Genomic DNA, 12,252 nt, shown 5'->3' on the forward strand with positions numbered 1-12,252 from the left:
CCCCCCCCCCCCCCCACCCCCCCCCCCCCCCACCCCCCCCCCCCCCCACCCCCCCCCCCCCCCACCCCCCCCCCCCCCCACCCCCCCCCCCCCCCACCCCCCCCCCCCCCCACCCCCCCCCCCCCCCACCCCCCCCCCCCCCCACCCCCCCCCCCCCCCACCCCCCCCCCCCCCCACCCCCCCCCCCCCCCACCCCCCCCCCCCCCCACCCCCCCCCCCCCCCACCCCCCCCCCCCCCCACCCCCCCCCCCCCCCACCCCCCCCCCCCCCCACCCCCCCCCCCCCCCACCCCCCCCCCCCCCCACCCCCCCCCCCCCCCACCCCCCCCCCCCCCCACCCCCCCCCCCCCCCACCCCCCCCCCCCCCCACCCCCCCCCCCCCCCACCCCCCCCCCCCCCCACCCCCCCCCCCCCCCACCCCCCCCCCCCCCCACCCCCCCCCCCCCCCACCCCCCCCCCCCCCCACCCCCCCCCCCCCCCACCCCCCCCCCCCCCCACCCCCCCCCCCCCCCACCCCCCCCCCCCCCCACCCCCCCCCCCCCCCACCCCCCCCCCCCCCCACCCCCCCCCCCCCCCACCCCCCCCCCCCCCCACCCCCCCCCCCCCCCACCCCCCCCCCCCCCCACCCCCCCCCCCCCCCACCCCCCCCCCCCCCCACCCCCCCCCCCCCCCACCCCCCCCCCCCCCCACCCCCCCCCCCCCCCACCCCCCCCCCCCCCCACCCCCCCCCCCCCCCACCCCCCCCCCCCCCCACCCCCCCCCCCCCCCACCCCCCCCCCCCCCCACCCCCCCCCCCCCCCACCCCCCCCCCCCCCCACCCCCCCCCCCCCCCACCCCCCCCCCCCCCCACCCCCCCCCCCCCCCACCCCCCCCCCCCCCCACCCCCCCCCCCCCCCACCCCCCCCCCCCCCCACCCCCCCCCCCCCCCACCCCCCCCCCCCCCCACCCCCCCCCCCCCCCACCCCCCCCCCCCCCCACCCCCCCCCCCCCCCACCCCCCCCCCCCCCCACCCCCCCCCCCCCCCACCCCCCCCCCCCCCCACCCCCCCCCCCCCCCACCCCCCCCCCCCCCCACCCCCCCCCCCCCCCACCCCCCCCCCCCCCCACCCCCCCCCCCCCCCACCCCCCCCCCCCCCCACCCCCCCCCCCCCCCACCCCCCCCCCCCCCCACCCCCCCCCCCCCCCACCCCCCCCCCCCCCCACCCCCCCCCCCCCCCACCCCCCCCCCCCCCCACCCCCCCCCCCCCCCACCCCCCCCCCCCCCCACCCCCCCCCCCCCCCACCCCCCCCCCCCCCCACCCCCCCCCCCCCCCACCCCCCCCCCCCCCCACCCCCCCCCCCCCCCACCCCCCCCCCCCCCCACCCCCCCCCCCCCCCACCCCCCCCCCCCCCCACCCCCCCCCCCCCCCACCCCCCCCCCCCCCCACCCCCCCCCCCCCCCACCCCCCCCCCCCCCCACCCCCCCCCCCCCCCACCCCCCCCCCCCCCCACCCCCCCCCCCCCCCACCCCCCCCCCCCCCCACCCCCCCCCCCCCCCACCCCCCCCCCCCCCCACCCCCCCCCCCCCCCACCCCCCCCCCCCCCCACCCCCCCCCCCCCCCACCCCCCCCCCCCCCCACCCCCCCACCCCCCCACCCCCCCCCCCCCCCACCCCCCCCCCCCCCCATTCCCCCCCCCCCCCCCCCCCCCCCCCCCCCCCCCACCCCCCCCCCCCCCCAGGGACAATTGAAATAATCCGCGGGACATGGGACAAATTGTTTGAAGGTGGGACTGTCCCGCCAAAAGCGGGACGTCTGGTCAGCCTGTCGTAACTACAACATCATATATAAATCTGCTTCAGTCAAGTCCGACCAGTTGTCTATCTATACAAGTGACATCAACTCTGATTGGCAGGAGGTTCAGCCTCTGGCCTCCTGCATGCAAAGCACATGCTTTACTACTTAGCTATGGCCTCTCTCCCCTCCAAACACTTCACAGCATGGAATGAAACATCCTAACTTACAGATTGCTGCAGATTCATCCAATGGCTGTACACTTGGAAGAGTTAGTTGAAAAGTTAGCAACCTTCTGAAAGTTACAGAATATTCAGAAATGGCAAAACTGACTACATTACTACACTGTAGTACAGAGAATTTTTTAGAAAGCTGGAGACCTTTTATGGAATATCTTTCCAAAATCTATTCAAACACAAAGTTAATGGCAGGGTTTGAAATTTAAAGAAAACAATAGATTGTAAACACTAGAATATGCTTAAGAAATAACCATTGACTAAATGTTTTAATTATATGCATGAATCTGGAGTTAACTTAAATCAAAGATGAGATAGTTAGAAGTCAATATATGATGTGTATTGCGTTGTGGTTTTTTATGTTTATATGTTTTGGTTGTTCTATGTGTGAAAAAAATAAAAATTATTATTATAAAAAAAGAAAAGTCAGCCACCTTGCTGGCTTCTGTTGATCAAGTTATCATTAGAGAACCCCTTCAGACAGTACGGGAATTGTCCATGTTACTCTCCCATTGTGAATTGCTTCTTATCAGGAAATCTTAATGGCTTCCATGTTATAGGAGGAGTTTGCAGAGCGAATTTTAAATTGTGCTTATAAATGACTTTTGTGTCGAGGGGTTCCGTGCATTCTTCCAGGAAGCTAGACTGCAGTTTACTAAACAGATTTCTCCTGTATTTCGTCGGGTTATAGGTTGCCACATATTTTGGAGCCAATTAGTTACTGTCAGTTGTTCTTAAAGATGTAAATAGCAGTAAAGTGTCTTCATGAGTAAGTGTTAATTAACTTCCTGATTAGTTTTTGCTGAGGCCTCTGAATGCCTTCTGGCAAGGGAGCTCGGCAGTGCAGTCAAATGTATTAATTACTATTATTACAACCAAATTATACCACAATGTTGAGTTGACAGGATCCTTATAAGAATGGGCTTGCTACTACTTATGGTGGTTGAATTAAACCAAATGATACAGCTTTTAAACCGCTGGAAATAATGAACTGGAGAATGTGGTGGTTTGGTGTCACGTCTAGCAGAGGAAACTGCAGACAGAGCTGGCCTCTTCTTTATTTATTCGCACTCGCTTAATTAGTCTGGGTTAAGTTTTACTGAAACAATTTGAAAATGAAATAGTCTTCCGTAATTGCTAGGTGTAATTATAATAATCGTCACAGCTTATTGGGATGATTAAAGTTGTGCTCTCTGCCTGCAGAAAACACAAAGCAAGGAACTAAAATAGTTTTTTTTCAAGTTGTTTGTTTCTGCTGCTAAGGGTAGGCTGAAAGCATTTGAGGCTAAGGCTGAGCAATTTGTTTAGCTCAGGGGGCTATGTTTGAAGACTTTAGCTGGGAGCTCCAGAGCTGCCGACAGTCTGTTCTTTTCAGTTATAAGTCGATAATGAAATTTGCGTCTGATGATGGTGGCACTGAGCCATCCTGTCACAGTTCCTTCGGTGATCTTCTTCTAAAGCTCCCTGAAAAACAGCACACAGCATATTTGAAAGATAGATATGAATGTGCGTGTGTAAAGTGCTGTCAAATCACAACCTACTTACGGCAACCTGGCAGGGGTTTCAAGGCAAGAGGCTAAGGCCCCTTCTGCACAGGCCAATAAACCCAGGGTTACAACAGGATGAAACCCATTTTGGGGGGAACTTCACATGGTTCCCACCTTTAACGAGAGTCCACCCCACATTTCCCCCACCACCCAAAAAAAGGGTTATCCAAGAATTGCGCTATCTGCGATTCTTTGGTTGTAATGCGGGTTGCAGCCGCATTAAGTGAATGGCTGCCCCAAGAAGCATGTTACTTGGCCGTGCTTCCCTTTTTTCCCTAGTTTCCACCTCTCTGCTGTGAAGCTATGCAGGGGCACAAGGGCGTCAGCATGGCTGTGGAGGTTCATGGCTGCCTGGCCCCGTAGCTATGCAGCGAAGGAAGGTAAGTGGGGAGGAAACACCTCCTTGTGAAGGCACAACAGCAACCTGCACTGCCTCCACGGGCTCTGTTCACTGCCTGCACGGAGGCATGCGAATGTTCCGATGGCAACGCGGGTTGCTTTACCCCTGACTGCAACCCACTGTACTTTGCCTGTGCAGATGGGGCCAATATAGGTGGTTTGCCATTGCTTTCCTCTGGGGAGAAACCCTGGTATTCCTGGATGGTCTCCCATCCAAGTACTAGCTGAGATCTGACAAGATCAAGTTGGCCCCGGCCATCCAAGTCAGGGCAGACATGGATAGGGCATCTTTTTTATTTGCTTTCTCAAATTTGGATGACTAATATGCTCCGTGTTGTGTACAGTGGCTTCATGCTAATAAGCATCCAGAAATTCGAGCTCAAATTTGGCAGCAGTAGTTTATGGACCAGAACAATGTCCACCCATCAATAATCAATAATATTCCTCCAGCTGTCCGGGCCCTGTGGGACCTCGGTGAGTTCCACAGGGCCTGTAAGACGGAGTTGTTCCGCCGGGCCTTTGGAGGAACCGGCCGTTGATGATGCCCTCCCCTTCTCTGGCCCTGACACTTGGGCCAACTGTCATCTCAGACTCGCCATTCCTCCCTTTTGGAGAGGGAGGGAATTTTTAGAATTAGAACATAGGACGCCATTCCTCCCCGGAGTTTCGGGTTGAGGGAATTATAATAGTAGACTTCTGAACGCCATTTATCTTATTGTAATTTATTATATTTACTAGAAATGTTTTTACGGTTGTCGCTGCTTTTAAATGTTTTAATGCTTACATTGTTTCCTTTTGTGTTGTACACCGCCCAGAACCCTTCGGGGATGGGGCGGTATAAAAGTTCAAAAAATAAAATAAATAAATAAATAAATATTCTGGATCCACTGTATGCACAGAAAGTTACAGAGTGAAGAGCTCACTGGAGACCCGTTTCTTTTTCTGCACCAAAATGGTATCACAGGTCAAACTGGAAAGGGGAATAAACCTTCTTCAGTTTCCATTTTTGTTTTGACAGTCCCAAACCAGCAGATTTATGGATCTTGTCACATCACAATCTCATCCATTTTCTTATTTACCTTGCATGCTTGCTCAGTGTTCTCAGCAAAGATCTCATTCTGCCTCCAGCAGAGCTGAATGTGCCAAAAAGAAGCGGATCCATAAATCTTTCCTTCCTTTTTCTTTTTTTATTCCAAAAGAGATTTAGCTGAGGGTTTTTTTGTTTTTGTTTTGTTTTTTGGCCCAGGAGGAAGAACTGTCCTGGCACCCAGACAGTGCAATTAATTAGAGTTTTTCCCTGTTCTTCCCCTTCTCGTCTCTGATTCCCTCTTGTTATAACATCTGCTGAACGGACCCATGTTGAGCTCTGAGGAGTGGGGGAGGATGGGAGGAGGTGGAGGGAGGAGAAAAAGGATTTGTTTGAAGAATTTAATTTTAATTAAAACAGCTGAAATGCGATCCGCTAGAAGGCTGAATGTATATTACATCATGTCCAATAATCTTGCGGAGTCTTTAAAAAAAAATACCCACACAGATTTTATGGCTAATTGGTGTGATATAAAGCAGGCAGATGATTCAGAGTTTATCAACACATTTTGAAGTCCTCACCCATTTTATCCACAAAGGACAGCCTGTAGCTATTCTGGACTGGACTATGGCTGACTCAAGACTTTGCTTTAGGATTAAAAAAACAATGGGATTGAAAATTGGGTCAGCCAAACTGTGTTTTTATTTATGCTTCCACTCTGAGGCCCCTTCTGCACATGCAGAATAATGCGCATTCAATCCACTTTCATAATTGTTTGAAAGTGGATTTTGCTCTTCCGCACAGTAAAATCCAGCTTCAAAATGCATTGAAAGTGGATTGAAAGTCCATTATTCTGCATGTGCGGAAGGGGCCTGAGTCATTTTGAAAGCATTGTAATGGATACAGAGGAAATGAAGCATGTGAACGGGTTGTGATTGTGACCAACTATCCAAAGCAATTTTTTAAAAATCCAGCCCTCCTGGAAGGTCCTGTTTTCTTATTACAACTATCTCGTGAGATGCCAAGAATTGAGCCTGGGACCTTTTGCAGCCTCTACTACTGGTCCTTCCCCCACTCCCACCCCCACCCAAAAAAATATGCTGTGAGTTCTGTAATCAGAAGTTTTCAACTCTGGGTCCAGCCTGATGGAACCTTCTGACAAGCAAGACTCAGGCTTTCCAAGACTTAGAGCAGTTTTCCAGGGCCTGCAAGACTGAGGCCCTTTCCAGACAAATCCCCTAAAATGTTTCTAAAACATTTTCTATCCCCCCCTTTAAAACAATGGCCCTTCCTGCACAAATCTCCTAAAACATTTGTAAAACTGGAGTGCTGTGTGGTTTCCGGGCTGTATGGCCATGTTCTAGTAGCATTTTCTCCTGATGTTTCGCCTGCATCTGTGGCTGGCATCTTCAGAGGATCTGATGGCACCTTCAGAGGATCTGATGGCATCTTCAGAGGATCTACCACCAGATCCTCTGAAGATGCCTGCCACAGATGCAGGTGAAACGTCAGGAGAAAATGCTGCTAGAACATGGCCATTCAAGCCAGAAACCACACAACACCCCAGTGATTCCAACCATGAAAGCCTTTGACAATACATTTGTAAAACGTTTTCAACCTCCTACCCCCTTTGTTCACACACACTCCCTTGAAACAATTCCTGGCTGCCATTATGTAACCCGCTGTGTTGAATCGATGCTTCAATGATTCACAGCCATGCTGAATTCTATGTTCCTTGTATATATGCTTCAGCTGAAAAATGCTGCAAATAAACAGGCGAGAGAGAACTGAGTGAGCTCAGAAAATGGGACTGAGGAGAAAGTTCAGGAAAGCAGAGAAGCATGGAAAACACAATCAATTGAAGACATTTTCAAAACGTTTCAGCCAAAGAATTTCTTTTGAGGGGGATTCATTTAAAACGTTTTGAGACTGCAAATAAAACGTTTGGGGGTAAAAACCATGTGGATCTGCATAGAGGAAATGGTTTATTTCTTGCCTCAAAACATTTTAAATGGTTTCTGCAGAAAGGGCCAGAGTTGTTCCACCAGATCTACAGCTGCGGCAGCAATGATATCTATCCACTGAGCTAACCTATCTTTCGCTTTCCCTTTCAGTTTCCTTCCCTTTCCCTTCTCCATGACCCCTTCCACACACGCAAAATAATGCGTTTTTAAACCACTTTCACAACTGTTTGCAAGTGGATTTTGCTATTTCGCACAGCTTCAAAGAGCACTGAAAGCAGTTTGAAAGTGCATTATGCTGCATGTGCGGAATGAGCCCATGTGAATGTGGATTTTATGAGGAGTATAATTTTGATTGGTTTGTCTATCCTCTGAGGAGGCTATGGTGCTGGGATATTCATCATTATTTTATTGAATTTTATTTTTAATGTTGTAAACTGCCATGGAGCCATATGGGACAGAGCAGCCTACAAATTGAATTAAACAAAGTTAATTTCCAGGCATGCTGGGTCCTTAGTTGGAGCTATGGTATGCTTGTGGAATGGGCTTAACCTATCACCATACATGGTTTCCCAGCCCATGTTGGGAAAATTTACATGTAGGATTGCCAGGTTTAGGTTTGAGAAATCCGTGGAGATTTGGAAACAGAGCCTGGGGAGGTCAGGGGTCCTCCAAAGGGAGAGGAAGGACCTCAGTGGGATATAATACCATAGAGTCCACCCACCAAACCTGCCATTTTCTCCAGAGGAACTGATCACTAACATCTGGAGATCATTCCAGGAGATCTCCAGGCCCTCCTTGGAGTTGGCAGCACTCCTTACAAGTTCATTTCCCAATATAGTACAACAGCATTTGGGAGGTGATCAGGAAATAAGCACAGAACCCCCAAGGCACACCTCTTCATCAGATTTGTGGAGTACACAATAACTTTGTAGCATGTGTGCCGGCTCCGAGAAACAGAGGGCGAGAGTGGGGAAGATTGAGAGTGGCTGGCCCCAAGATACTGAAGCACAAACTGAGAATTTGAACCCAAGTCTCTACAATCCTAGCCCAACTCCTTAATCACTACACTACACCTTCTTGCAATGGGACTGAGATGTTTTCAGATCAAATATCATCTTAGCCTTGAGCTTATTAGATGCTTTGGGGGGAAATTCTTTCCCCGCATTCCCATTCTCAGCTCTTTATCCATAATGTGTAGATACATGATATTGGCCTGTTTACAGGGTGTTGTGAGAATTGTTGAGAACCACTGTTCATGAAGCCCTTAGGGGAAGTGCTGTTGAAATCAATGGGGCTTGCTGCCAAGCAAATGTTTTTAGGGTTGGGGGTGCCAATTAATGAAATGGAGAAGGAGACGTAGAGTGACTTGCTAAAGGTCACAAAGTGAGTCAGAACTCAGAATAGAAATTGAGTCACTAGAATTTCCTGCCAATGACTTGTCCGTCCGACTCTAATTTGGTTAATTGTTTCATTTGCTTGTTTGTTTAAATGTGAGCTTGTAGGTTTGTTTTTTTTACGCAGTGGAGGAAGAACCATTTTTCGTGGCTAAATGGATAATGACTTCTGGTTATGAAAGTGACATCAGATAGACATCAAATATTTTTGACTGATCTCGTCAGATCTCTGAAACTAAAGAGGGTAGACCATGGTTAGGAATTAGGACAACCAACAAGGGAAGTTGCTATACAGGGGCAAGCCACCTCTCTTTGTCTCTTGCCTTGAAAACCCTGTGGGGCTGCCAGGAACAAGAAACACAGACTTTGAGCCCTTCCAGTTCTTTTTGCTCTATCACATTTAGTAAGTCACAAACCCAGGCTCAGCAGCATTATCCTCTGTTTCACATAAAGATGATAGTTTGGTCAGTTGAGGTGCAGCAATTGAGAAAGTTGAATGTTTCAGAATTAGAATATATTCCCAAACAAATGTGAGAACTATCATTCATTTTTACACACTGCCTTTGTCAAAACCAGGATATAAATTTTGGAAATATGTAAGTCATGCTGAGAACCCATCAACCGCATAACATAGGAATGGTCTAAACGCTCTCAATACACGTAGTCTCCATATTATAGGAACAGGTGTGACAATGTTGTCATGGGGACAAAATGGGGCAGAACGACTTTGAACCCCTTGGAGGCAGAATACAATTTTTAAAAGGTAGATGGGTGAAACATCAGGCTGCCTACGGAACTGTGATCTCAAATAGATATTCAGACAGTACACAAGTAACCTGCAGGAACGGCTCCAAAAACACAGTCCCATCAGAGTCTAATGCAATAAGTGATGAGGCTGTAAAAACAGTTCCAAATGCTATATCCCATACGAGAATCCAGTCAGAAGGATGGGCTAGATGTAACAGCCATGTATCACAGCATATGATATGAGAAACCAGATCTATGATGGGCACAAAGTCCAAACCTATTCGAAATAATAGTTCAAATCAATCCAGTATGAGTTCACCGGTCATATCCCGTTTCATGGAAGCATAAGAACATAAGAACATAAGAACTAGCCTGCTGGATCAGACCAGAGTCCATCTAGTCCAGCATTCTGCTACTCGCAGTGGCCCACCAGGTGCCTTTGGGAGCTCACATGCAGGATGTGAAAGCAATGGCCTTCTGCTGCTGCTGCTGCTGCTCCTGAGCACCTGGTCTGCTAAGGCATTTGCAATCTGAGATCAAGGAGGATCAAGATTGGTAGCCATAGATTGACTTCTCCTCCATAAATCTGTCCAAGCCCTTTTTAAAGCTATCCAGGTTAGTGGCCATCACCACCTCCTGTGCACATCCACTTCTTCAGCTCTGTGTTGTAATATTTGCCCTTAACTATTCAGGAACTCTGTCAATAGTTTAATATACATATATAATATTAATATATAATGACACTATTAAGTATATAAATATATGCTATACACAATAGATAACTATCCTTCATAAAATCAATCTGCTAATTACATATCGAGGTACAAGACGTTCTCCTTAAGCCATGATATAAATAATAAGACTATACAAAAATTATTTAAATATATAAGCTACTAATTAATATGAATATGCCCTCTTAGTTAAAAGACTTAATGTATTAAGTATTGTGTAGCATATATAAGTCATAATGAATATAAATGCATTACATAAATTTAAACTGGAAAAAATGACCAACTTGGAGGATGTACAGTAGAACCTTGAAAATCGCCGATAATCCGTCCGGAGATTATTGGTGATTTTCGAAAACGGCGTATTTTGAGGTACACCGTTTGCGCATGCATGAACGCCGTTTGCACATGCACAATGCTGTTTGCGTATGCGTAATGGCATTTACGTACCTCGGCGGCCGCCGAAATTCAAGGCGGCCAACAATTTTAGATGGCGGAAATTGGCGCCTGCCAATCGTTGATTTCTGAAATCGACGATGGTCAAAGGCACCGATTTTTGAGGTTCTACTGTATTCTATGGCATTATACTCTCCTGAGATCCCTCCCCTTTGTAAATCCTGCCTTTCTCAGGCTCCACCACCCACAAAAATCCAGGTATTATTCAACCCAGAGCTGGCAGCCGTATATCTAGGGTCCTCTTATACAACTAGAGCTGGCAACTGTATATCTGGGGTGTTCTTATACATCTAGAACTGACAACCGTATACCTGGTATAGAGCCGTATATGTCTAGAGCTGTCAACTGCATACCTGGGGTGCTCTTATACATCTAGAGCTGGCAACCGTATATCTAGGGTCCTGGAGCTGGCAGTGGTATTCCTGGGGTACTCTTATACATCTAGAACTGACAACCATATACCTGGTGTACTCTTATATGTCTAGAGCTGTCAACTGCATACCTGGGGTGCTCTTATACATCTAGAGCTGGCAACCGTATATCTAGGGTCCTGGAGCTGGCAGTGGTATTCCTGGGGTACTCTTATACATCTAGAACTGACAACCGTATACCTGGTGTACTCTTATATGTCTAGAGCTGTCAACTGCATACCTGGGGTGCTCTTATACATCTAGAGCTGGCAACCGTATATCTAGGGTCCTGGAGCTGGCAGTGGTATTCCTGGGGTACTCTTATACATCTAGAACTGACAACCATATACCTGGGATTCTCTTATATGTCTAGAGCTAGCAACTATATACCTGGGGTCATTTTGTACATCTAGAACTGGCAACCAAAACCGGGGGTATATATGCTTGATCTATGAAAATAGATCAGATGACTTTCCTAGTTCCATAGGCCCTGGGATAATCACAGCCTTGGGAATTTTATCCTGCCCTCTCTCCCCACTTAGGACCTGAGTGCGAGTTATGATACACTGCCTGGAGAAGTCATTTCTAACAAACGGATGTTAAGGTGGTTGCTGATCACACAGTCCCAACTGGCCCTTCTCATTTTATAAGAATACTTGGTGAAAAAGGTGTGCCATGGTGCCCATTTTGGGGATCCCTGCTGTAAGCGGTAGAAATGGGAAACAAATTAGAGGGGTCTGGATGGAGGAAATAAAAACTAAGTTTCTAATTGAATCATCTGAAGATGCTGTCAACTCAGTGGAGTATCCCTATAATGGTGCATGGCTGCAAAGTAGCAGAGCGTGAAAGTAGACATTGATGTCTTGAGTACCTTTCTGTTTATGTTGAACCTAGGTTTGAACCTCAATGATGGAAACTTCAGACATGCAAGATAATCTCTTTTCCCATCTCTGGATTTTGTCTCCAGGTTCTCCTTCTCTGAGGGCCTATCCCCTCATCTCCGTCATCACCAGGCAGCCCTCCGGAATCTCCCACTTCCTCCCCACCGCAGGCGCTTCTCGAGTCCTGTCCCCCCACCCGCCCTCAGGAAACAACTGCTCAGAGACCCAAGCCAGCGAAACCCACGGGAGCAGCGAATCAGAGGCGGAGCAGCCCACCCCACGCTTGAAAAAGCCTCGCCGCAGCCGGACCATTTTTACGGAACTGCAGCTCATGGGGCTGGAGAAGAAATTCCAGAAACAGAAATATCTGTCAACTCCAGACAGGTTGGTAGAGAAGACTTTCCAGGGGTGATTGCCAGAAAAGCAGCTCCAAGGCATGAAAGACAGTATATATATTTGTGTGTGGTGGTGGAAAGTATCGTCACTTATGACAATCAAGACAAAAGATGGTTCAGTGGTGAATTGTCATTGCCTGCCTCAGTATATCAACCCTGGACTTCCTTGGTTGTCTTCCATCTAAGTACCAACCAGAGTTAGTCCTCCTTAGCAGCCAAGATTTGACTAGATCAGGCTATCTTGGACCATCTCCGTTATAAAGTTGTATTCTGCACATGAATTCACTTTGGTAGATGG

At 50.0% G+C, this 12,252-nt stretch overlaps 1 protein-coding gene across 1 annotated transcript in view; it reads left to right on the forward strand.

Moving 5' to 3' along the window:
- BARX2 (BARX homeobox 2) overlaps positions 1–11,971 on the forward strand; it is a 33,998-nt gene extending 22,027 nt beyond the window's left edge. The window contains exon 2 of the mRNA XM_048513101.1: positions 11,646–11,971. Coding sequence (XP_048369058.1) covers positions 11,646–11,971 — 326 coding nt within the window. The remainder of the gene's footprint in view (positions 1–11,645) is intronic.
- Positions 11,972–12,252: the final 281 nt, after the last annotated feature.

Source organism: Sphaerodactylus townsendi, linkage group LG12 (genome assembly GCF_021028975.2).
Source record: "Sphaerodactylus townsendi isolate TG3544 linkage group LG12, MPM_Stown_v2.3, whole genome shotgun sequence".
NCBI lineage: Eukaryota > Metazoa > Chordata > Lepidosauria > Squamata > Sphaerodactylidae > Sphaerodactylus > Sphaerodactylus townsendi.